General features: G+C 42.9%; 1 protein-coding gene across 1 annotated transcript in view; it reads right to left on the reverse strand.

Annotated features, from left to right (window-relative positions):
• EP300 (E1A binding protein p300) overlaps positions 1–26,258 on the reverse strand; it is a 56,923-nt gene extending 30,665 nt beyond the window's left edge. The window contains exons 1-6 of the mRNA XM_010712154.3: positions 26,133–26,258; positions 13,254–13,912; positions 5,260–5,436; positions 3,105–3,366; positions 2,249–2,362; positions 1,193–1,429 (exon numbers count right to left, since the gene is read on the reverse strand). Coding sequence (XP_010710456.1) covers positions 1,193–1,429; positions 2,249–2,362; positions 3,105–3,366; positions 5,260–5,436; positions 13,254–13,912; positions 26,133–26,226 — 1,543 coding nt within the window. The 5' untranslated portion in view covers positions 26,227–26,258. The remainder of the gene's footprint in view (positions 1–1,192; positions 1,430–2,248; positions 2,363–3,104; positions 3,367–5,259; positions 5,437–13,253; positions 13,913–26,132) is intronic.
• Between the last annotated feature and the right edge of the window lie 1,246 nt (positions 26,259–27,504).

Consider the following 27,504-nt stretch of genomic DNA (forward strand, 5'->3'; position numbering starts at 1 on the left):
AAAAAGGGATTACACACTACTTTCAATTTCTCAAGCCCCTCACTACAACTTCCTGAAGCTTCTAGAAATTCATCTACTTGTAAAACACTAATGAAGAATTGAAAATTGTGATTTTTATCTAGTTGTTCTAAGACTAAGCTGTCAGGACTCAACTCAAAACACTTTACATTCTGGAAGGCAAAGTTTTAGAAGTATACAAGCTGCAAGAAACCTGTGAGGATCAATCATCTCATTAATGAGCCTACACTATGCAACAGTCTTCATGAGTAACTCATGAGTACAACGTCCTCTGGCGCAGAGACAGCACAAACTGCAATCTGTAACCAGCTGCTACTTTTCTTGGCAACCTCTCAGTTCTCCCCCACTGGCACTCCTGTGCATACATGACACTCACAATGTGCATGAGCTTGTCATGAGGCATATGGGCCAGATTGTAACTCCACACAAGATCGTGATAAATGCCTACCAGTCCATCTATCCACTTTTCAATTAGAGCAACTCAAGCTAAGAACTGAGAGTGAGAAAAGTTCCCGAGATGTCATCTCAAGTTATTAATCTTAGATTTGATGGTTAAAGGTTACTTTGACACCAATGATAGCCAAGGCACAATTAAACACGCTTCAAATTTAAATTCCTACACAATCTTGTGTAATTTTACAATAAGCCACACAGACAGTTTACAGTTACATGAGCCTATATGACAGAATTCAGAGAGAGAGGAACGCACCCCTTTTCATTTTTTAAAACTAACATTGCAGATCTGAGAAACAAACATGAAATGCTACTGTTCAAGTGACAAGGAAGCATCTTTGAATGAAGGCACTCTAATGTATGCATTTCCAATTAAAAACTCAAAAAATTCCTGACACTGACATAACAGTATCATTATAAAGCTACAAGACAACATTAAATAACATGCTTTAGAAAAATTAGTTCCTTTCCCCAAAAATATTTTTTCCAAAAAAACATGCTTTTCCCAGAATGTCTGTTTTCCCAGAGAAGACATTTGGGCCCCCTAAAGTCCCCTGTTCCACTGAACAGATTGATATTCCATGTCCAAAATACTGCAAATTCACACCATTTGCACGTTAAATATCTGTAACTAGGTAGTAGGTAAGAAAATTTCCATCAGATATAGTGCAGGAGAATTGCCTGTAGTTTGTATTTTAACACTGACAATCGATTAACTTACTCATAGGATTCATTGGGCGCAGACTCTGGGGTGACTGTCCTTGCTGCTGATTCTTCACTTGAGCCTGAGACTGTGTCTGCATCTGGTTCCCTTGATAGGTCAGTCCAAGGGCTGCATAGGCTCTCTCGATGGAGCTGGGGTCTATCTGACTGGTAGTGCTTATGCTGGGCGTAGTCTGCTGCCCCACACCCACGGAGCCGGTGTTTGCAAGTCCTACTGCAGCTCCACCCAGTAGAGCTGGAAGAGATGCACCAAAATTATTAAGGGCAGTGGGAGGTAGTCAACGAAGTCTACAAAAAGAAGGAGGAGACTACCGGTTGTTCAGAACCAAAATGTCTCCTTCTAGGACTATGCAAATAAGATGCCAGGTCTGGAAAAGCCATTGTGAAAACGGAGAATAAATTTTGGCCCAAGCAGTCATTTCAATAACATTGTTTTCCTTCTGAGCTGCTGAAAAGAAATCCTTAAGTATTTAGGACATTGTTTGCTCAAAACTGAGAACAGAGGCTCACGTCACAGGGTTTAAAGGCAGAAGGGTTCAGCTCTCCAACAGCCATGCTTTGTTATTTTCTTAGAACAAGAAATATCCCAGTTCATGTCATGCAAAGAGCCCAAAATAACATTAAGAACTATGAGGATACAGTTAACAAAAAGAACGAGGTCTTGCAAATTTTGGCAGGAAGACCAAGGAGTCAGAAAGGGGAAGAGGAAAAAGAAAAACAGGGGAAGATAGAACATCAAAGCTCAATGCTGAAATGGCACAACCCTCTCTGTGCGCCTCCAGATCATCAGCTCCAAAAGGTGGCGGAGAAAAGAAAATCAACTGGTTGAGAGCACTATAGTTCTTGTCCACCCTTACTACTCTCCTGCTAGAAAAGTTAGAAAGCTTCCACAAAAACTAACTATCAGTTGCAGAAAAATATTCTGCCACTCCAAAGCAAGATGACAATTGCACTCTGTATTCCCAAGTCAAAGAAGACCACCAGCAGAGTATAAGCAACTCCCAACATGCATTTTATGGTTTATCCAACATGCAGAGCTTCCTAACAGACTTACATTGTTGGTTTCTTTTGTCCCCAGCATTTTTGAGTGGCAAACATACAGGACAGTCATGTCTTGTACAGTTCTTCCAGTGCGAGATGATTTGTCGAGAAGACGCACAATGTGCCACTGAGAAAAGGAAGGGAATGAGAAACCTTTACCAATTGATACCAGCACCTCTGCACAGCCAATACAAACCAGGTAGGGAGTAACTATTCCTCTCAGGGCACACATTGATTTCACAGCTCAGTAAAGGATTAATTGAGACAGTTCAGTATTATCTAGCCCTGAATATGTAGCTAGATTGTCTTAATTAAATTTCCTTGGAAGCTCTATCTTTTATTTCCAAACCTAGTTCTGAGAACACCACCCTATACACAGGGAGTTAGGTACATGGAATCAAACAATTAAGATGCCAGCAACTGGGACAACCCGGGTACACCTAGGCTACCAAAAAGAGTGCACATCCCCCTTGGTTTCTAGGATAGATTAGGAGTTCATTGGAGCCAGAATCACCTTAATTCTGGGCTACTGCTTAAGATTCGTCCCTTCCATTTAGGGGAAATAGAGTCCTGCTTATATATTTCTCCTTTGTGCCTGCTGTTATGAGAAGACAGCATCCAAAAGGTCTTGCAATGAGTTAGCAAGTTAAGCAAAACACTTTCGTTTTTTTCTTTCTGTAATCTTGCCTTAACTTGACCAAACTTTTAAAGACTGAGGAGGAGGTTATAACTTGAATCCCTAAGGGGACACACAGGTTAAAAAAAAATCAGTTTCCCAAGCCACCCACTTGTTCTCCATCTTTTACCATAAGCCCTTCTGGTCTTGCAGAGGTTGACCACATCTATATAACCACTCCTCCCCCACTTACCCTGGCAAGATTTGCCAGCCTGACAATGTGTCATGTGGTTTAGAACGTTCTTCATGGTTCGGCAATGAGGGAGGTTGCACTGCCGCACCTCACCGTTGGCCTGTTCTCGCCGTTGACACTTGTGAGCGTGTAAGAGGAGAACTAGTTGTTGCTGAATGAGTTTGCGTTTCTCTGGATCTGCTGTTGGAGCTCCAGACCCCATTCCTTGTGAAGCTGCTGGCCCCATCCCAGCTTGCTGAACTTGGGGAGCCTGCTGCTGACCCTGGAGGAAGGAGAAAAGAAGTGTCCAGAAATAAATCTATTTAAGAATTGCCTATTTGGCATGGAAACACCAAAAAGAAACAAATATATGAAGAATTACTACATTGTGTGATCAAGGGAATATTCCACCTACCTGTAGTTCTGGATGATCCATATTAAACCCCTGCCAACAACTGTGCTGGCAATACTTCACTTGCCAACCACAATGTCCTCCTCATGTCATACCCTCCCTATTTCTAGCTCTTGCCTTATAAAGGACCAGCAGAACTTCACTTTGCACATGCTCACAGGTTAATGCTTGCTGCTAACCCAACTACGAAGTATTAAGACTGCTTGGGCCTCAAATCATCTTTTGGAAACTACGAAGTTGCAGCCATAATTCTTGCCGTAGTGGAGGAAGGCACTTTTTGGAAGGAAAAATTTTTTCCCTGCTTCTACCAAGCACTTCAACAGATCATTTCTAGAACAAGAGAATGAAAGGGAGCTTAAGGGAACCTTTTACCATCAGGAAGCTTGTACATATATGCAGGAAAAACACCTACCAGTCTCCGCTGAAAATGAAGCACAACTTCAGCATAACGCATGTCAGAGAACTAATGTCAAGTATGGCAACACCTACTACTTCTTCCATACTGACGTTTATTTCTTCAGATTTCCTCTTTTTTCTGGATGAATTGTGACAAGCACTCAACAAAAAAAAGAGGCTCGGAAACTCTGTGTTGCTTGTTTCACTTCAAAAGCCTTCAGTTTGTAACAGGCTCTTCACTTACAGAATGTTTTAAGGAACATTCAATGAAGATCTCCAGTTATTTTAGAGCTCAACTACTTGCATTCCTAAACCAGTTCTTCCATAGCAGTATTGACCTTTCATTTTACAAGGAGACTCTACCAGTTATTCAGTCCCTTCAGGGCTTTTCTAAGCTCCAGTACAACCGTAGCTGCCTGTATGCAGTCTGTCATTCTAAATGACAAGAGAGATAGCAGCAACTCTTCATTCCCAGGTCCAGCCAGGTAGCAACTCAATTTCAAAAGAGTTATATGCTCTGAATTGAGCAAAAGCTTGGTAAGTTTTGGCAGTTTCTTTATTGGTTAATATAACCAACTGGCAATACTAGGATTCCAGTGTTTCATGCTCAACTTAACAACAGTGGGGCACTTCGCATGTCTGCATCCTAAACAATTTAGGCTCTTAGAATAACAAAGAAAACACATTCAGCCCTTGCTCTTCTAGAGCACTTGGCACAACTGTTAAATTCAAGCTAGTGAATCTAATGCTTGTAATTTATAAGCTTGGGACGTCCACTTTTTCCACCACTCACTTCCCCTTTCTCCAAGCCTTGCTGCAGCCACAGTGTTGAGAGGAATGTGGGAACAACAGCGCTCCCACAGTAACACGAAGACCATTGCATATGCTCACGTAAGAGCACAACAGGAATGAACATCTGGGACTTCTAGACAATATCACATGTAATACATTTGAGAAGAACTACTTCTCCCAAAAGCATCAGAAGTAGAAGCAGAAAAACAATCCTCAAGACAAAACTACATTGAGAAGGAACCCAGTGAACCAGACACAAGAGAAGGGATGGGAGAGGTGAGCAGAAGTTCCCACACAGGTAGCAAAAGGTAACATCAGATAAGGAGCTCCTTTCCATTTTTGCTGCTAATAGGGTTTCAAGGGTGAAAAGTAGAGGTGCAACTTAACAGAGAGAGCACAGCTCAGCTCTCTCCTCATTATCAGCCATTTTAGGAGCTTAAGCAAATAAGTAATGTGTAGATTCAGAACATGCATTCACAGCTGCAAAACCTCCAACACAGCAGCATCTGAGCACTGCACATTGTTCTGCTTTGATTTGCCACAGCATTTGCTGGAGACATCTTTCACTCTACTTACCATGTTAGGCATTCCTGCCCCAGGAACTGGCTTCTTGTCCATTTGAAACTGTGGTAAGCTATTTTGCAGTCCAGTCTTATTCTGCATCTGAGGTCCGAGACCACTGGCTCCAATCTGCTGCCCGGTATTCTGACTGTATGGCTGACCATAAGGACTGGGATTGCTCATCATTCCCATCTAGGAATTAAAATGGCAAAACATTCAAGTAAGAATGTGGTTCACAATTCAAAATGCAAATATTTCAGAGAAGAAAAGGATATCGAAGCCATGAAACAGCTGCAATGAAATCCTGATCCACACGCTTCCCTTGCTCCCTCATGCACGTGTATTTACACCTATCACACATTATCTTCTCAATCTGACTGCTCCTATGAACACAGAAAGGCCAATCTATCAATGCTGAAGTCAATTTGGTTGGAACTGCCCTGACTCTTAACAAAAAAAAAAAAAACAAACAAAAAAAAAAGAACAAAAACAATCAACCAATGACCACGTAGTTCAACTGATTTCTCATATCAGTTTCTCAATCACAAATCTGTACACTGGACTAGAGAAGGAATTTTCTGCTTCCACCAAAAGGAGACAAATACCATCCCCATTCATATCAGCAAGGTTTACCCCAAATACTTCCCACTCAACTGTCAGTACCCCCACAGCTCCCCTCCACAGGGCTATAACAATTCTCATCTGCATTTTCAGTACACAACAGCTTTCAATTTAAGAACACACCACAGACACAGGTAACACCACAAGCACACAGGCACTGTAACTTGCAGCGAGCACTACTTGAGGTCAAATAAGATAGCAAGAAGGAATGCTGCAAATAAAACAAAGCTATCAAACCATACCACGGAAGCAGACTGATACACAGTGTTTGTTCCTTTCTGCACTATGTATCGACTACTTGCATACTCAACAGTTCCAGCATAACAGAATATACAGTTTGTTGTCTTGGAGCACTCTAGAACCTAAGGAACAGGATCAATAGTTCAAATGAAGCAGTTTGCCCTCTGACTTTTTCCATTCTATTCCCTTTCAGTCTTCACAGAAAATTTGGTCTTCACAGACCAAATAACTGGCAACAGAAGAAGAGCAGGAAAACCGGAGTTTTTTGTTAAGACTCCCAAGCTCTCACCATTAGTCAGGCAGGATCCTCGAGCAGCCTTAGCTCATGGTAAGAAAGGCACACAAGTACTTCAGAGAGCTACGACATTTCAATTCACATTAGTGTGTGACTCAGCGTTCAGGCTACTGGATGCTTGTTTGGATCCAGGAAAATACCCAGACTTAATCAAGAAGTGCATACAGGCTCCTATGGCATGCATCTGTCCAAGTACTCCCGCATTTGCTCTCAGATTCTCTTCCCCTAATAGAAGCACCCTGTTCCTATAGAAGTAACCTATGAGCCCACGGATTATCTGTTATCTGTGATTACCCAAAGTTTTCTTTTTTCCAGGTTTTAATTTCTGCTAATCAATTACTGCAGCCTTCAACTCGCATTTGTAAAGTAAATCTGAAACAAACCAATGCTACAGGAAAAGTGGCACAAACCTTACTGACAAACCTGACATTTCAAGGAAATTCACTGGTCAGATGCCTGATATCAACCTCTTCCCTCACTCCAAGCAGTAACTATAATCACACAGTGATAATTCATTAGAGAGAAATGAAAAGAATCTCTACACGTGGCAGATAAGTTGTGCAACGATGAGGAAAAACTAAAAATGCTTCCTTTGTCTCCTTTTGCACTGCCACATCTCAAGTGTGATAAATACATACACGGTGACAGGCAGCTGCTGCCCAAAATGAGACAGGTGAGACCCAAGCCTTCACTGCTACAGGGAGCCAAGTGCACTGGAACCTCTGAGGACATTTCTCTAAATTGAGAATAATTCTCATTTCCTAAAACTGAGCAAAAGATTCAAAGCTCAGATAAGACTGTGGGAATTATTTCTTTAAGAAGACGCAGAGTTAGCTCTCACCAGAGCATGTACTATGTGCTAGAGCATATATTATGCTAGCCATCACTAACACTTCGCCACAGACCTTGTACACCTTATGCTACTACCAGCCTTTAAGAAAACTAACCAAACAATTGAGATTTGAAGGCTGATAGCACATTTTCTGTGATGTCACTGGGAGAAAGCAAGATGCTCAGCTTAAGAAAACTGAGGGACTTCTTCCATTGATATCAAAGGATCAGATGTTCTGATCCTGTTGACAAAGATTGTCAAGTACGAGCCATTGGCACTGCTTGGGGTACAACATCAGTCCCTCCAACAAGGGGGCATGGCCAGGTCAGAGGGCAGGCATTGCAAAGTGATCTCAAAAGCCACACATAAGCATCACCTGAGAAGGGTGTTAAAGCTCCAACAGTCTCAGTCTCCTGGAGGAAATAAGCAGCAATCCCTTGGTCCAGGTGAGACTGACAGCTGCCAGATCCACAGCCAAACTTTGCAGCGGCGTCCCCAGTCCTGCTGTCACTGACCCACTGATGTGAGACAGACAACGTGCACACAGCTCCAGGCTGAGTCAAGGGAAGGGGCAGGTGGCAGTTTCTTCACAGTGACATCACAGGGTCTCATCAGTGATCCTGGCACTGATGGCAGTATACCAGTGTCATTTGATGTGACAGACTGGGAAACATGGATAAGAAGGGGAAGTGTGTGTCTGTGTGTGTGTACATACAGGGGGGAGGGAAATGGGGGAGAACATCAAGCAGGAAGAAGCAGGTGACCTATAACTAATCATAGAAGGAAGACTAAAATAAACAATCCAGTAGGCTCAGAGTTCATCAGTTGGAAAAAAACAAACACAGAAAGACTGACATACAGTTCACCATCAAATTAGTGAGTTAGCGGAGGTGAGGGGTAGGTACATCATCAAGCACTGAAGTGCCAACCAAGACAAGGCAGTTCTGGTGGCACTGCATGAGGTAGGTACAAGGCTTCCTTTACAACACCATGTAAAGACATGTGGCTGCACTGTGGACCAAAGTCAGCGAGTTCAGAATCTGCACTCCTGGCCTACCTTCTTCCCGTTGCACTTCTTCATCTACTCTACCTGCCATCCACCTCTCTTTCTCTCCTCACACCCTCAGGTTCCTTCCATCACATACATGAGGCCTTCACACACAGCAGAGCAGAGGCACATCACAATAAAGGAGAGGGATAAAAAGCAACAGATGACGACGCATGGCTGCTAGGTGGCAAAGGTAATCTCAAATGTTTACCCCTTCTACACACAGCAAAAAACAACCGTGCTTGATTTTCCTGCCTCCACCAGTTGAGTTTTTATAACATTGATTGAAATAATCCAACATTTGCACTATCATCCATGCATCTCTATTGGGGTAACTGTAGTACATGCACTAGTTTAAGAGTGCACTGATGTAATCTTTCCATATTTGCAAGTAGAAGTTAATTAACTTTCCTAAACCGGGAAGTTATTTTTATTAAATTCCAGCTGGCTCTTTAAAGAGGAGATCTTGTAACTGATTTATTGTACATTGCTTTCTGGTGCCATTCAACTCTGATAGAGCTCACATACAGTCTAACAAAATTGTGCCAGAGATATCTGCTACAATCTTTCCAAGGACTGCTAATGATGGTTATTCTCTGCAGATGATCTCATTCTGTTCTAAGGTATCTATTGCAAGACACAAGCATTATTTCACTGCCATTTGTGTGAGAAACTCCCTTATCCACTCAAACTTAGATCCCCAAAGACAAAGCCTTCCTGCTGTCCTCGAACACATTCTCCCCATAAACTGAGACAAACTGAGCAATTATCCACCTTTTACACCAAAGAAGAAAAACCAAAGGACCATGACATACAGCTACACTTTCAATTAGTACTTGACCATAGGGCACACTTAGGGCACAGAATCTAAATGCTATGGGCACACTTGCACACTGAGTCAAATGATTACTGCAAATAAAGCAACAAGAACACTGATCTGCTGCTGCCCAAAGTGTGACATGAATATACTAACGTTAATGCACATATGTTGCTTTTGTATTTCTTTACCTACATTTGCTTTACCTAATTTTTGGAGGGTGTCATGATTTTCAGCCTCTGCAACTTTCAACACGACATTTCTGACTGTTTTATTTAAAGGAAGGTCTAAACAATCGTCTTTGTAAAATATGGCAATTGATTCTTAATACAAGTGCTGAGCACTGATAAAACAGAATAGTGCCTCCTGTTGTAAGAAGAGGGGGCTCTGTATATACTCAGACAATAAGCCACGTTACAAAGAATTAACACCACTTCTAAATGTTTAGAGTAATCTCACACACAAGTGAAACGATCCAACAGGAAAGGCAGCAGCTCCCCTACTCACCTGGATTACCTTCAGATCCCTGTTGTTGATGAAAGAGCATTGTGGGGATCAGTGGGAGACTCAATGTAAATGGCCTGAAAGTCAGGTGGACCTGTGCATTTTGTGAAGGGCATGGCCTTCTAACAAAAGGCTGGACTGTAAGACCTCATCGATAACTGGGAACTGCAGAAGGAGCCAGGAGAAAAAGCCACACCAAGGTTTTAACTATATGTATTTCCAAATGAAGAATACTTCAAAACAGAGAAGGTGAACTTGTTCTTAACTTACTACGGAGCTTAAGTTTGCTGTTTACTCTTGAATCAGAACTGGAAGGCTAGCCAGTGAAATAAAATGCCTGAAAAAAAATGCCTGAATGGTGAAAGAATCAAAGCATTACAAACAGTTTCCAAAACTCTATTTTAAGAGTAATAGGAGCATCTTTCCTCTGTGCACAATCAAGCACCCATCAAACAAAAAGCTATTCAAGAAAGCAAAACTTGTTCTAAATCCTTTCTTCTCCAAACATTCCTTTCAGGCTGAACCTTCCCAGGTGTTCGGAAGCCACCCCAAAGCGACTGCAGGGCCCATGCCCTGACCACAGCACCCTCTCCTTGAGTCCATCTCCTCTCCTAACATCAGGTGAATTTAAGGTGCATCATAGAATCACAGAATGGCCTGAGTTGAAAAGGACCATAATGATCATCCAGTTTCAACCCCCTGCTATGTGCAGGGTCGCCAACCACCAGACCAGGCTGCCCAGAGCCACATCCAGCCTGGCCTTGAATGCCTCCAGGGATGGGGCATCCACAGCCTCCTTGGGCAACCTGTTCCAGTGCTTCACTATCCTTATGTGCATCAGAAAACTCACTCAAATTACAACTTTTTTTTTTTTTTCCCCCTATGACCAGGTGAGTTTCAGGCCTGGATTCATTTCTCAGCACCACTGCTACAGAGATAGGAATGCCTGTTTGTATTCCAGAAATGGCTTACAACATACATAAAGCTACAGCATGGGACCACACTACAAGTGGCTGATTAGGACAATTCGCATGCGCACGCGCACGTGTGTGTGTGTGTGTATGTGTGTATCTGCTGACCTCAAATCAATTGGTTATGGGCATTTGGGATTTCAAGGGACAAAAAAAAACCAAAAACCCACCAAACAACAACAAAAGTTACACAACTAGGAAAGTGAGGAACATGCCCACCATGCAAAGCGAGCGTCCCACTGCTTCCAGTCTTTAAGGAGAGGAAGAAAACATTTCAGCAGCTCCATAGAACAGCAGAACAAAGCAGAAGCATGACCATCCTGCTGCTAAAAATCCAGCACCACTTGGAGTTCATCTTTACCATTAGAAAAGCACAACCTCCTCCCTTCCAATAAGTTAGCATACCACCAAACATACAGTACTGTCTGTAAAAGCCACGGCGGATGACACACCTCTGTCTTACTGAAGGACAACTCCCAGAAGCAACCTCCCACCACATAAAGGGCCAACTCTTGAAAGCCAACACAACATCACTGAATGCAGCCCAAACGTTTTGCCTATTTTTTTTTCCCCCTCTTACTAAAGGACAGCTCTGAAATAATGCCCATTTTTCACAGCGATGTGGAGTAACTTTCATACGTTTCCTTCAAACTCCCACATTAGCAGCGACACCGTGCTAAATTTATCAGTTAAAAAAAAAAAGGACCTTTGAAAACAACTGCTTAGGGTCCTATGTTTTCATCTACTCTGCGAAGATTTGTAGGTGGGGGAAAAACAAAAGCAGATGGGTGGGGAGATGAAGCAGTCCGACATGCCTGTTGTCAGACTGCGCTAACTCCGCTGCACGAAGTGAAACACAGGCTCCCTGCCAGCAGCCAAGCCAATTGAAGGCATTCTGGAATTTCAGCCTCCATTTCAGACCGTGCTTTCTCATCCGGCAGTCGGGCTGCTTTACGCGGGCTGTGCCCGCTGAGCTCACCCTACGAGTCTCCAAGGCTTTTCTCAACAATTAAAGAACTTTACCTTCAGCTTTCACCTCCCCCACCCCTTTTCATCTCTTTTTTCTTTTTTTTTTAAACCAGGCTGAGACTACAAGCAAAAAAGCAGAAGTTCTGTGATGGTGTAGAGATTCCCTGAAGCACAAGGTGCCGCTTACTTTAGATGTAAAGCACAAGGTTTTACAGGATTTTAAGAAGCGATGAAGATGGCTTCATCTTGAACTATTTCAGCCAAAACCTCAATTTTGTGGCCTTCCTTGATATCTCCTAGATGAAGAACACGGTGTTTCGTTGTTATTTTAACAGTTTAAAGCTCCACTTTAGACACAGTAAATAAGGATTAAGATGTTACATTTCACCCTGAAACTCAGTGCATTAATTTTGGACCTCTGAATACAGTTGTTTTTTTAAAACATCAAAGTATAACAAAGTCAACAATCAACTAATTCCAATACAAAAACACTTCCAAGTATTTCTTTCCACAGTTACATCTACTGTAGCAATGCGACTTTGCAGCAATGCAATTATCAAGCAGAGCTACCTGAAATGAACAGACCACAAAATTAACCTGTTACTGGTCAGAACCACAGTTAGCAGCACACTGAGCTCGAGCAAGCAGCTAAGGTCAAAAAAGATTTTAATAATGCTCATAAGACATTAACATTTTACTTAGTACATTAAATCATAGCAAAATCATCAACACAGCAGAATTCAGTCCTTCTAAAAACAAAGCTTCCACTCATTAACCAATAAACACAAAACAGTCCCATCAAATGCAATGAAATGTTTACATATTTTTGAGGCTTTTTAAATCAAAACCCAAAAACGTATGCAATATTCATCTGTTTCCCTATGCTAATGAAGCTGTTTGTGCAAACTAAGACAAATTTTAAACAACTTGTAACTTAAATCATTTGGTCTTCTCTCACTTTTCCAGAGCAATTACACAACAGCTTCATTCAAATCTCTTATATTACAAAAGCATATCCATCTCCCCCCATAATATATTTCTTCAGCTTTCCAATTTAGAAAAAGGTAGGCAAAACCTTTTCAAACTAAAAACTAGAGCTGGGTGCAATTGGACAGCTGTTGGGAACCCAACTCTTGTTTGTAGGTATTCACACAAGCATTCTTTCTCCAGTAACTCAAGTATATATTTCTCTATAAATCCAACATATATCCTGAAACACCCAGCACATCAGCCCATTCCAACTCGTATTTGCTTCTTCTCACGTGCTGCAGCACAAACCAATACTCATCTGATCACAGGCAGCAAATACTCTCATTAACAGACACACAGAAAAGCACCACAACTTCTACAAGATCCCATTTTGTTCCCATCACACTGCACTAGATGAGAAGATACAGTTGTGGACAAAAGCATGGAACAGATTAAATACTATGAAGTTAAGTTTGCATTAATATTGATGACCTGTAGTGCCACAGAATTAAAACAAAAAACCACCACTGCTTCGCCTAGGAACAACCATACTTGCTGAGTAACTTCTTGTTTCCCCTGATTCCATAAATACCACTTTGGCAGTATATTAATTATTTAGCACAAGATGCAGGACTCTTAAAAGACAAAAAACCCTATTCTACAGAATCTCTATTGCACGAAATAAAATGATGAAATAGAATGATGTGAAAAAAGGTACTAAAGTCAAGCTTAGCTTGCCTTACCTTGTTCATGGCTCCAGGCTGCGGCCCCCTCAGTCCAGCCTGTCCTCCCATCTGCGGAGAGCCTTGCTGCAGTGTCTCAGCCAACAAGTTACCAGCAGTTCCCATTCCTGGGTTTGGGTATGGCATATTTGGTCGCCCTCTGCCTGCTCCAATTGAACCGTTCATGACTTGCCCCTGCATCACCCCCTGTCCATTGCCTGCTGCCAACATCCCAGGATTCATGCCAGCATTCATCCCTGTGTTCATTCCCATGCCAGGCTGGTTAACTGGACTGTTTACTGTTGGCATCATTCCTGCTGTAGATTGGGCTGAAGGACCCTGATTTGGTCCGCTTGTACCCATCGCCATACTGGGAGAAGTCAACCCAGCCTGTGCCATAGGGCTTTTCACCATGCTGTTCAACATTCCCATTCCAGGACTATTTTGTGGAGTTTGGCCGGCCATGCCCTGGCCAGGGCCACCAACCCCCATATTGAGATTTGGGGAGCTACCAGCCCGTAAAAGTTCTGACAGCTGCTTGTGTTTAGAGGCAGCATCTTGTGCCAGGCCAAGGCTGGTCTGCAGCTGATTAATGTCACCACCATTGGTGAGTCCCAGTTCTGTGGAGCTGATCAGTTCATCTGGCAAGTCATGTTCCAGATCAAATAGCGATCCAAAATCTGAAAAACAAGAAATTTTATAAGGTCAATGCAAGCAGCAGTAGAAGGTTTCTTCTTGAGTAAAAGCCTTGTCTATCAATTCTTTCTTTATTGTTCATTTAACAATCAAAAATTCACTCGCTATGTTCCAGTGGAATTCCTCTATCATTTATTATTGAAAACTACCCTGATTACTCATCATAAAAGTAATTCCTACACCTTATCAAGCCTAAATTGGAGACAACCATTCTACTTGACTTTCCTACAACACCTTATTTTGAAAGAACGTGATCTCCCAACTTGGGAAATTTGAAAGGAAAGGAGGGAAAAACTATCAACATTCCATAGTCTGCCAACAATTGTTATTAACAAGAATTAAAACACTGATGAGAAAGCACCACCTTAATTTTTAAGCTTTCACTGAAGTATCACTTTCAGGAAGAGACAACTAGTATCAGTACGTGCTTTTCAGAAAATGCTTCTAAAACCGTAAAAAGGAAACAGTTTTGTTGTTGTTTGGCTGTTTCTTTTAATTTTCTACACCCAGTCCTTCCCAGAACAGACCTACACAATTAAACTGAGCTTCATGGAATAGCCAGTATTTTTCCACAATAAGCATAGCCAGAAAACAATCAAAATAACCTTCCCGGCCACAAGGCTATGAAAACACACTAGGATTTGAAAAAACCACTTAAATAAAATTCATATCACAAGACCCCTTGCAAAGTATTCTGCAAGTAATGAAGTAGAGAAAGATTACTATTTAGGATACATAGATAAGGGAATGTTACACAGTGTCAAACAAATTCATCAAGAAAAGAAGTTCCAACTCTGCAGAGATAGTGTTCACTTTGAGCCACGTATTTAATGTAAGGCAGCTGAAACAAAAGTGATCTAGAAAGTTTACTGTACGATGCAGCTACCCCCACCAACTGGGCTGTAAAGCTTAGCATTTGGAATTTGGGAATACACAGTGAAGGGTTTTCTGGTTTAGTTTTTTAAGTTAATCTTAACGATGGAAATAGTTCAGCATCACTTCTGAAGAAAGGTCATTTTGTGGATGTTCAGTAAGAGGTCTTCCACTGCATCTTCAAAAACTTCAGATCTAGACAAGGACCTACAATACCACTCATTATTTCAGCAATTACTAAGAAGGAAGTGTCAATTACAGCAAATTTTTCAGAGGCTGGAGGATGACTTGTTCCAAATACTAATGGAGAAAGACTACTGTTAAACCAGCACGCAAGTCAGAAAAGCTGAGCAGCATTAGAAACATGTTCAAAATGTTTCATACAACACTGAATCCAAACTGCAAAACTCCAGTACTAACTAAGGGGTTTTGTTGGTGATTTATTTTCTTTTCTGAAAACAATCTCTCAACTGCCACTACAGATAAGACCGTGACTTTTTAGAATTCTATAAGTATGATAAAAGGTTAGCAAGTATTCAGGTATACCGAAACAGAGATTTCAAGAGGAGACTGCATAGCTCCACTTATGTATTCTTCATCATGGCTAAGCACCAGAGACAGAATGAGAGTTTCCACTGAAGAGCTGTATCAAATTGGTAAAATAGCTAGCCCATCTGTTTAAGAAAATGTTCTGCTAAAAGCTCTTCTTTCTGGTACACTCTAAGGATTCATCTTCAATGATGCAGTATTCTTCAATACAAACAATATTTTTTGAAGTTTCAAAATGAGAGAGGCAAAAGAATGTAGTTCTTTTCAAGTTCTTTGGCATTTAAAACCTGGTAGCAGATGGACAAGAACTTCTACTCCAACAGATGCAGCCTCCAGCACAGCGCAAATTCCAGAACAAAATCCCATTTCATGACCCCTGAGAAAGACCACTCCATAGCCAGCCATTCACACCACCACCCGGAAAGTGGTCAGTAGCCATCTGAATACGAACAACAGTTTGTTTTTCAAACTATCACCGGGTATTTACTCAGAAAGACTTATTTACATGATTTCAGATATAACACTGCGAAAGGGCAGTGCAGTTTGTGTTTTCAGAGAGAGAAAGACTCATCCTTCTGCACAAGACAACATTAACCTGCCTCTCTGAAGACCTCATTCTTTCAAAATTCCCCCTCATCAGGCAAGTGGGTATTTCCAGCTGCTAAGAGGACTTGCTCCTATCCAACCCAAGAGCCCTGGTGCAGGCTAACAGGCTAAAATCCTTGGCAAGGTGGATTTGGTGCAGACCCACCAGCAGGAATCAGAAAGCCATAAAAACGCTGTGTTCTTACTTAACTTCTCACACCACGACATATCAACAGTTCCATATCAAACCAGAATGACTAAATGGCTGTGAGATTATCCCATTTTTTATACCCAAAAATTTAAATAAGACAGCATCCTATTCTTTCCACATGAAACTAACCTGCAAAGATTGGCAACCACAAAGAATGTGCAATGAAAGAGTTATGATATAAGAATACAGCACCTATACAGAATCATAATGCCAGTGAAGCACCATTCTGACACTGTTTGCCACTTTTCCCCCCTTTTTTTTCCCCAAGCCTTTTCCAGAGCACAAACTCCTAAGTCTTTTCCAACCAGATTAAAAGAACACAAAGAAAAATGCTCAGTTATCTGCTCAGCTGAGGAATCACACTTCTAGTCAACTGGCAGGAGGCAGAAGATTTCAGGCAAAAGACTGAAACACGAACAGTCTCAAAGGGCCATACAGAAAAATAGGACTTTGTGTGCACATGGCACGCATTACAATCCATTCCAGTCCTTTACATGTACTGCTCTCCTACAGTCTGCCATAGAGACCTACCTACGGCCACACCAAACGCTGACAAGGTGAGGGCAGACAGCTCTGGGTACGTGACAATCATAGCAAATACATCCACACAAGAGCCAATAGAATAGCTTAAGACAGAGGTGATAAAAACACATAGAACTGGCTGGCTTTCCAGTGCCATTGCTAGCCCTGCAATCTTTTATCATTGAAGACACACGTGAAGATTTCTTACTAAGAAAACAAAGCTGGTAGTGGGAAGGGGAAGGAGGCAGAAGAGTCCTGCAAAGGTTTCCCTACCTGATTCATAAACCTTAGAGACTACGATGCGTAATCACAGACAAAGAGAAGCTGGGACAGAACAGAACAGCCAAAGACTGACCTAAGAGCTCATCAGGATCAGCAGGCAGTAAGTGTTAGAACAGAGTGATTTCACGAGATGATGTTAATGGCATTATTAGTGCATCTCACTAGTAAAGGAAAGTGAAGTAGATGCTCCTGCCATCTGAAATTACAAAAGATGGAAGGTACCTCCGAAACACAACATCCAAGTAGGTACTAAGTGTTAAACTGAAATAATCTCTGCATGCAAAGGCATATAATAATTCCCACTGTACCGCCACTGAATGTCAAAATGAGTCTTTGTAGAGTGAAGAAACCAGCCAATTCGCCACGGCTGCGTTAGATCTGTTGTAAGAAAGTGGGTGAGGAAAGCCAGCAGATGGAATGGGTCCATCTTTTGTAGCAGCAGCCCAGCTCACCTAGATTTAGTCACACGAACTGTATCCTCTGCTTTGAGAGTGACTGCAAAAATCACCATGTCAGCTTTTCCTTGTATGTGGCGCATTGCTTCTCAGTTTTGGACCCTACAAACATTTCTGCTAAGTTTGCCTTTGACAGCACCTAATCTGCATGACACAAGGAGACTGCTAGACTGGGATGGAAACCCACCTGACATCAAGAAGACCCTTAAACCGCTACAGATTCACGGTGAGCAATCAAAACCCATAAGTCATTAAGAAATCAGTGCCTTTTCAACCAAGTCTCAAAGTAGGTATTTCAAGCTAGTATTACTGCAAGAGTGCCAGGCAGCCCCAGTGATAACAGCTGTCAAAGCACGCAAGGCAAGGTAGACATTTCTGACAAAAGTGCTCACAGCACAAGGACAACATATTCCTACTAACTAGTCAGCAAAGAAACTCACGCATGGATTTAAGTGGCATATGTTAGTTTCTCTTCCCACCGCGTTTCAGAACTAAATGGGAGTTTCTGTCAATAGGGAGATTAGCCGGTACTAGCAAAAGGACTACAATGAATCCTGTCAGTCTTCTGAGAACTTGCTTACATGCTACAAAACAGCCCAGAACACTTCAATTTTACATGCTCTGGACCGCAGCCTCAGCAAATGTAAGCACTCCGTCTTGAAGGCGGTGGTATATGTGAAGAAACGGCATCATTTGCTGACAGTGATGTCAGTCACGTAAGCCAACTCATTCCAGTGCTTGTTGCTGACCGTACAGAAGGAATGAGACTTTCAGTTTCTGTCCCTGCATCCCATGGACTACGATACGTTCTGAACTCAGACATCAAGCTGCTGAGCAGTCCCCTTTTTCCACTGGCATTCCTGGGTTCCAGAAATGTATCAGTGGATCAAATAATACCACAGTCCTTCGGTTCACAATGAGTCACGTGGGCAAGGCTCACTACAGGACACTGAACACAAAGTATGCACGTGACAGGTTTGACAGGAGCTGTGGATGATGAGAGACTACACAGAAAACATGAAACCTATGCTATGCTTTCAGACAAATAGCAGCAATAAGGTGCTGAGCACAGTATCTTCCTTCCCCACATGGTAACATCAAATCTAACCAGGAATTGAACAGAGCCAAAGTATAACAGCAGGAAAGCCCAGCAGGTACAACCAACACCCAATAGTAAGCAGCACCAGTAGTACAGGCCCTAAAAGGCATTGCCTGAAATGCCCTTAAAAACAAAACAAAACAAAAAAAAGGGGGGGTGTAGGGGGGGTAAGAACACAAGAAGTAAAAGTGGCAGAATGGGACGCTGGGCTGCATTCTCACCAGACAACTCTGAGGTATCCATGAAAGTGCAGAAGCAAAGGTGAAGCACAGACTGGTAACAAAGCACTAATAAAAGAAAATCATCAATTCCCACGGCATCTGCAATGGCAGAAGATGAAGCCAAGCATGTTCAGGCAACTTTAGTGGGGGAAAAGCACACTAAGAAAGAGGCAAAAACTCTCAAGATTCCTACCAAGTGGGTGTGAGAGAGTTTTGCTATATTTTGGAGACCAGATTTACGCTTATGATTAAAAGCCTTGAAAGAGAAAGCTTTTCACATAAGATGGTCTGTGAAGCCACAATTACCTGACGGTAACGAGAACTTTGCCAAACCATTTTTCCTACCTTAAATTGTAGAGTTTAAAATAATCTACTAATTTGATGTAAGACAAAAGGGGGAAAAAACTATTCAGCATCAGCCTACACAATTAAGGTCTAGATTCAGCACTGCTACTACTGCTGCTTCCAAAATCCTACGGCATCAGCCTCTGTGTAACTGCAGTCATCATACACAGCCAAAGTGGAAGCACGATGCGGAGGTCTTCACTACTGCTTGTGCAAGAACAGCTGAGAATTCTTATGCTGTATGACAGTATTTCAATAACACAGCCTTCGCAATAGACTTAATTTTTAATTCTGTTCCCTGCGAGAAACTGGGGAAGCGCTGCCTCCTCCTTCCTTCCTGCTAATCCAGTGAAGACCTAAATTTGCTCACCACATCAAGGAACTTGATAACTTGAAGACAAACCACAAACAACACAAGCAAAAAATACATCTGAAAGGGACGCATGCTACTCATTCTGAGAGCGGGCTCAGCACCCCTAGAAGATACCACGTGCAAAGGCACAAAACATGTCAGCAAGTCATGCTAGCACACAGCTCCAGGCATCGGTTTTTAAAAACAACCAGAAGTTTGTTGGTCAAGAAGTGCAATTCCTTATCTAGAACACATGATTTCATACTAGTTAGCAGATAGAAACATCAGAATTTTGCAAGCATAAAAAAGTCATTTTAAAGAAGTAGCCACTTACTGCTCAACATCTATCAAAGGTTATTTTAGGACCGCACGCTTTCTTCATTTTACAAGTTATTCTCAACCCCTTTCAACTTATATTTAGGAGAAAAGTCTAAATTCCATGCAGAAAATTAATCTACAAGTTTAATTTATACTCTACTCCAACTAGTTTACAGACCAGTTTTAGTAGACTCTGGATAACGTGAGGTTTTTTGCAACATCAGATGAATATTGTGTTTTCACTTTCAGTCAAAGCTTTTTTACAAAGCAGCATTTAGAGATACAGATGAGTGCAGTTCACTGCTGAAAAAGAGTGAAAACGTCATGATTCTGGAGCATGGATTTTGCTCTAGGGAAACTGAAATGTTATAATCATACAGGGAAGACATTACTTAAGGCGGAAGCTCAGAAACACGGTTCTTTGTGCAGCAGCGTACTCACATTTTTATGTAATACAGCAAAAAGGTACCAGCCTTGATGTCCTGATGATCCAAATAAGATGAAGCGCTGATATTTCAATTCCAAGGTGCTGAAGTCACACAGTTAACCATTAACTTGTGAGCGTGCTGGTGTTCGCATGAATTTCATTGTGCTACCTTTCAAGTCTCAAATTAGTATCCTTACTCCCAAGAGTATCCCGCTTTTGGATGCCACTGAAATTCCCATAGGGCCACATTAGGTTACATACTGCTCCTCTGTGGTATTGCTAGAGAGTAAGAAAGGCATTTTAGCCAGGAGTCTGATAAATGCTGGAGCATCATGCACACAAGTCTGGAAAGCTGGTGGTCTCTGCAGTCTGAGAGCTGCTGGTTTGCTACACTCACAGGCAAAAAAAATGAGTACGTGCAGATAGGAAGGGAACACCTTTATGTCTGCAAACAGACATCATCACCCTCATTTCAAAAATGGTTACAAATCAGTTTCGAGGAAAGAATGAAGCTGACTTCGTTGTCATCTCCAACTCTGAAATGATGCAATCTGCATACACAATTAGCAGAGTGAAGTCAGTTTTCTGACTGACTTGAGTTCATTCAACATTACTCCTGAATAAAACCAGAAAGGTAGTATCAACTTCATAGATACAGAAACCAGAAGTCAGCACATCAGAGTCAGCTTGAACCAGTAATTCAGCTGGAGCTCCTGATATCCAGGAACCTCACAGTTCTGCAAGGAAATAAATGCAGTTCAAAATTCCACTTCTTGTGGCGATGCAGAATAGATGCAGTACAGAGGAGTTTTGCACTGTCAAAAATGGAAAAGAGCTAAAGGTTTATCCAGCCCATTTTACAGTCATCAATAATAGAATGAGATCTGCATAGTTTCTGAAAATCTTGCAGTCAACTTTTACTTTTTTGATGCAAATCCTTGCTTAGACCATGGTTTTGTATCTGCGCTGTTCCTGTAAGCACAGCCAACTAAGCCATGAGTTACTTATGAATGGAATAGAGAATTTATCATTCCTTTTCCTGACTTTCATCAGAAAGTTCTGTAAGAGAAGAGTGCTTGAAAAAGAAAATAACACATTTTGCAGAGCTCTAAACACGTTCGTATGCCAAGGCATTTTAAGCAAACCTGTTGCTATTTAGGAAGCAAACAAAATCACGTTGGCCAATACATCAGTCACTGCTCAGGAAAAGGACTTCTGTGAATTGCCCTGCATCCACTTCTACTTGAAGTCCTACAAACACAACCTAACCACGGATGTGCTGTCACTGCATACAACCATATGCAGACACAGATGTATTTTACTTCAGCCTGCTGCTACAGCGTAAGGAAAGACAGAAAACCCAAGTCCTTGGAGAGAGGTGTGTGGTGTTTATCTGATGGTGAAAACGACGCAGCAAAAATACTCTGTTTGCCAGATAATAACTCTGGGTGACTTCTGGCCAAACCCTCTCTAAGGGGGCACTACTTATGGTGATGAGCAAAATTAAAGTAATGGCACTGTGTTGTTAGAACACGCACTGAAAGGCTGCTCCTCTGAAGAGCAGCCTGTGAAGAGAAGGCAAAAAAATACACATGAAATCACAGCAAATTAAAATCTATTAATAAAATCACTTCGAACTTTTCCTGCAAAAACTGTTTTTCCTGTACCTTTGTAATTTGGACATTGCTGATCCCCAGTACCTCATAAAACAGATATTCTCGAAAAAGCTCTAGATTCCACTACACTCTCCCAGGATGGAGCCTTCTGAAGGGTGAAGGGTTTTTCTTGCAAATACAGAACTGACCAATGATCTGAACTAGGGCCTGCCTGGACTAAATCCTGACCCCGCTCTGACAACGTGGAGAAAAGATGCAAAAGTTAGCAGGGTATTTTTCATGACCTGTGTAAGACACACCCAACTCAGCAGAGTAGCAAAAGCAGCAGCACAGCCATTTGAAAATGCAGAAACATCCAAAGCCTGTAAGATTTCCTTTGAAAAGTTACTAAGCGCCATCAGAACGGTCGCTTTGCAAAATATTTAATAAACCTTCCTCCTAATGCAGGTACTTTGACAGCCCAGACAACTATAAGGCAAAGATACCCCTTCACTCTCCCTGGCAGACGCAGTGTCTGCTCCTGGCTTGAAGATAATCTACTGCAACACCTGGTTTACAGACTATATTATCCACAAACTCTATTTTAATGCATTTCTCATCTCACTACAAGTAATACTTGGGGAAAAAAAGAAAAAAGTGGCTCAACAGGAAGGAATAGAAATATTGAACTGATGGCTCCAAGCAGATAACAACTTGGTCTTTGACACTGGCCAGAAAACAGATTTGTGTAAGTTATTTAAAAGATGTGTATACAAACTATAAAAAAAAAAAATCCATAGCAGAGTGAAAACAGTTGAAAACCTTACAAGTGCATCCGGAAAAGGCAGTAAGACAAGATAAGTAAGATTCACTTCAAGCAAAGAAACAGTCTGATAACATTTGGAACAAATGAAAGATGAGGATCAGTCAAAACTGTAGAAGTCCAGGTGAGAAGTTTGGGGTTGGTTTGTTTTTGGGTTGTTTTCATGCAAGATTTAAACCTTTGCTGTAAGGGAGAGGAAAGTTGTAAAGGTCAAAAGCGGTTCCTGAAAGAAACTAACAAAACAAGACGACAAACTGTGTGTAAGACAGGTTGTGAAATGGAGAGACTGAAGATGCGTTAGCACTCAGGAAAATGAGACTTTTGGATACGTGAAACTGAGGAAAGTTAAGGCACATATCAAATTGGCAGTGGTGTCTGATAGAACATGTGCCAATTAATTAATCGTAGAAAACTGACTTAGAGCAAGTCAGAAACACTAAGCACTTCCAATCCTATTTTCAGATCTAACAACCAAAGCAGCGATACCGTACCGGCACACTGCAGTGCTGTGTATATTCCTATCCACTATTCCTTCATTTTTATTCCTTGATGAAAGACAGCAGTTTGGAGTCCGCAGCCCCAAAAGCTTTCGCAGTACAGAAACCCGGGTTATTTCTAAGGGCAGTGAGCATTGTAAAAAAATGATTAACCTCATCCTTACTGAAGACACCAGGTAGAAATTTGTACGTGGCAATCTCAGCATCACCACAGGAAAAACTGAAGGAACACAGGAAAAATCAATGCTGCAAAGCACCCAGTTAAAAATGAACTGTTATGAGGGATTTCTACGCACGTACTCAAGGAGATAATTTCTCAGGATGCACTGAAATTATGCCATTATAGCAAATAGACTGAGGTATACAATTAATTTGCTAATATAGTGTTAAAAAAAAAAATCTTCCCAGACTAAATGCAACATATGAAAACAGTGTTTCTACCAGAGCCGAAGGGTAAGCAAATAAAGCTACACTGGCAAATTACTTTTCTCAATGTAGCCACTCAGTACAGAAAAGTTGCTAGCACCGTGCCAAATTTACATGCCACACTGAGGACACTGTGCCAATAAAAGGTGAGCCCACAGTAAAGCTCTGAGCCTTAATACCCGAAGATAATACGAATATGATTACCATTCTTCTATCCAACTAATTATTTGAGTTTAGTATATTCCAATGCCAGAATATGAGCATCATCCTGAAATGAAAACGTGGGTGAATCAGAGGCTCAGTCACCAACATAAATACACCAAACTCCTACCAGGTTGGGAGTAAGTTAACTACAGCCAGCCATCACTTCCAGGTACCTAACAGGCTGAAACTGTACTTCACATTAAGAAATCAAGACAAGTTCACAGCAGAGGAAACACGCTCACAGTCCCACTGTGCACATGGGCTGCAAAGTTTGATGGACCCTTGAAGGTTCTTAACCTCTCTCCCTCCAGGTTGAATATGGAAATCGAACCCTGAGTTTAAAAAGAGTGCTGGAATAAACACGTGAGCACCATGTTTCTGATTTTCTATAGTGAACTCAGGAGTGAGGACAAACTAGCAGATTCCCCACGTGGAATTTATCATAGGAGAGCTGCTTCACTATTTTAAAACAAATTTAAAGAGCAGATAGGTTAAAAATGGCAACTTGAAAGTCGCTTCCCACAACAGCAAAAGCGAGACCGAAAAAAGAGCCACGCAAGCAGCAATTGAAAAACATAACCTTCAAAATATATTTATTGGTTCGGCACACTTGATTTTATTTCATCAGAGAAACAGGTGTAGTAAGTTAAAAAAAAAAAAAGTGGAAGTGTCCCAAATGCAGGTTAAAAGCTGTCAGTGAGGAAGCCAGCAGGGTTAAAAACCCCCTGTGTAGTATCTGTGAAGTGTCTGCAGCACTACAAACCTCTGCATTGCCACCAGATGATGACCACCTCAGTGACTCTACAAGAATTTTATTCCATTTTGTGCTGCCACTTCTGAGTTTCTGCTCAATACTCCTCAGTGTTTCACTGTAACTAGAAAAAGTTCATTTATTAAGCTGCTCGATAAGCTCACAATTAAAAACCAACACATTAATTCACATCCACAAACAGAACGAGATCACCACTGCCAAGGCAAAGTCAAAATGGTTACTGCTGAATTAGGCACTGGTTTCCAAGCCCAGCAATGAGCTCTGGCTAAACAATCTCCAGCCCTCTTCTGCTCTCTCACTGAAGACCTGTTGATATTGGGGGGAATAGTCATTACCTCCAGTCACACACTATCCTTCCTGGATCTAACACGCTCTAAAAGTTGCACACAAACTTTTCAGAACAAATATGTCATTCACCAAGTACAAGGAAGACAAAAGTCACAATCTGAACATGATTCCAAGCAGCACCACAGCCACCGCTCGATCCAACCGAATCCTGTAACCTTCTGCTTACTGTCAAGCGACTGATCAATCAGCCATCTTATCCTTTTAAAACTGTTCCTTTTTTTCAGCAGCTCTGATTGCTGTCCACATCTCCACAGGCTCCAGAAGACCTAAAGTGACTGGAATGAGACTCTAGGGGACAGGTAACCAAGTGCACTCACAGTAGAACGATACCAAAAGCTCATCTGTTTCAAGAAGCATCCAAGAGCTGAACATCCCTTTGGTACACTCTCTGCCCTCCCAACACAACCAGATCTATCTGCAAGGGGTTAGGACACCCATCGCTTTCCACCTCCACAGCATCACCAAGGGCCTCTGCAAGGACTGCAGAGAAGCCCCTGATCTGTCTACAGGGCAATTTCAGACATTTTAGTCTCACAGCAAAGAAATGGGAGATGCAAGAAGAAGTGCACTCCATATTGATTCTTGATGCAAATAAGGTAAAGTAACATTTTGTTTCTCTAAGAGTCCCGATGAACCTCGTGTCCTAAACTGGCAATCTGGATTCAGGCTTTAGGCTACCGACTTTGGCAAAAGAGCTATTCGAAGCAAATGAAAAAGCCAATTTTGAATGTTCTTCTGCGAAGAATCACAAAAAAATAATGATCAAATAAGCAGCGTGCACAGGAGAGAGGGGAAAAAGGAACAGAGAAATAAATGTAATTTCTAAACGAGCTCTAGAAGAAAAAATACACACGTGTATCTATGTAAAATAAGAAATAAGCCATGCATTCGTGTATGTGGACAGGCACACCCATAAATTCAACAATAAAGAGTGCTAAAGATGATGCTTCTGTGCAATTTCAATTTTCTGCAACAGGAATTCAAGGCAGCCGGCTTCGCGAGGAGCTCTGCCACAGCTACAGTGTAAAAGACAAGAAAAGGACTAAATCTCGTCAGCGATTGCCCAAAAGCACAATGCAGCGAGCAGCTTCGCTTCCAAAAGAAACAGAAGGGCAGAAAGACGCGAACAGCCTCCTGCGCCGTGAAGGGAATAGGGTCGGGGCTGGAAGGGAGGGAAGCGTAGAAAGGCCGAGGGCAGGCCCGAGGCAGAGGGAAGAAGGGGGGATTCGGGCAGGAGAGGGGAGAAATAGGGGAGAAAAGGGAGAGAAAGCTGGTCGAGGCCACGGGCCCCGAGACTGACCTGTGCCGTCGCTGGCGGACACGGAGAGCGCCGGCGAGGAGAGTTTAGGCCGCTTGGCTGAAGGCGGGCCCGGCTCCACCACATTCTCGGCCATTTTTAATTCTTTTTTAGACAATCACTCCGAGCAGAGAGACGGCGGGGGGAGCCCCCAAACCCCAACCTCCTGGGGCCGGGCCCTCGGGGGGCTGCGGAGCGACGACGCGGAGGGGCGAGGAGCGGTCGAGTTCCCCTTTTTCCGCCCCTGGGAGGAGCGGGGCGAGGTGGGAGCGGAGGGGCTGAGCGAGGCCTCGGGCCCGCGGGCGCGGGGCTGGCAAGAGCCCCCGCCAAAAATAAGAATTAAAAAAAAATTAAAAATAATTCAGAAAAAAACCCCAAAAATAATAAAAAAAAAAACCAACGAGGCTGGTGGTGTTGGTTGGTTGGTTATTTTTTTGTTGTTGTTGTTTGGTTTTTTGGTTGTTGGTTTGTATTTTGTTTTTTTCCCCCTTCCAGTGAGATTAATCCCGGCTGTTGTGCTGCTGGTGCTTCCTCGCCGCCGTCACCATCATCATCTTCATCCTCCGGGAGCTCTTCTCCTCCTCCTGCTGCTGCCTCCTCACCGCCGCCATCAGCCTCTTCCTCCTCGGCGCCGTCCTCCTCCTCCTCATCGCCACCAGGAGGCGGGCGAAGGAGGAGGGGAGAGAAGAAGGAGGAGGAAAAAAGAAAAACGACCGCCGTCCTCCTCCTCCCGCAGCAGCAGCAGCAGCGCCTTCCCCCTCCGACACCACCCTGCGAAAAAGAACCCACCGGCAGCGAACGGGCCGGGGGCAGGCGGGCGGCCGGGCGGCCCCAGCTCCAACGCGCGTCTTCCTCTCGGTCGCTCCGCTTAATGGCTGCAGCAAGGGGAGCTGGAAGGAGGATGAGGATAAGTCCCAGGAGTCTCCGCTTCACATCTTGTTGTGCAGAAGGAGGAGGGGTTGTTGTCCTGATGGAGGCAGCGCCGATCGCGGGATGGGGAGCCGGGGGGCCGGGTTTCGACACCCTCTCTGCTTTCCCCCCCCCTTCTCCTTTCCCTCCTCCGCCCTTTTCTCCTCTTCTTTTTCCCCTTCCTCTTTCTCTCGCTCTCAGTATTGCGCTGCCCCCCCTCGGGCGCAGGCAGAGGGGCCGAGCCCACGGCAGCGGCAAGAGGAGGAGGAAGGAGCCGGCCCCTCCCCCGCCTCTCTGCCTACCTTCCCCCTCCTCCCGGGCGGCCGACGGATGGTGCGGGCGCCGGGGCCGGGCGGGCGGGGAGGGGGCTGCCCGGCTCCGCTCCGCCACGGGGACTCCCTATTCGCGAGGGTGGGGAAAGGAAGCGACGAGGTTGGTAGCGGGGGGGGGTGGGAAGAAGGGGGAG

Source organism: Meleagris gallopavo, chromosome 1, assembly GCF_000146605.3.
Source record: "Meleagris gallopavo isolate NT-WF06-2002-E0010 breed Aviagen turkey brand Nicholas breeding stock chromosome 1, Turkey_5.1, whole genome shotgun sequence".
Lineage (NCBI taxonomy): Eukaryota > Metazoa > Chordata > Aves > Galliformes > Phasianidae > Meleagris > Meleagris gallopavo.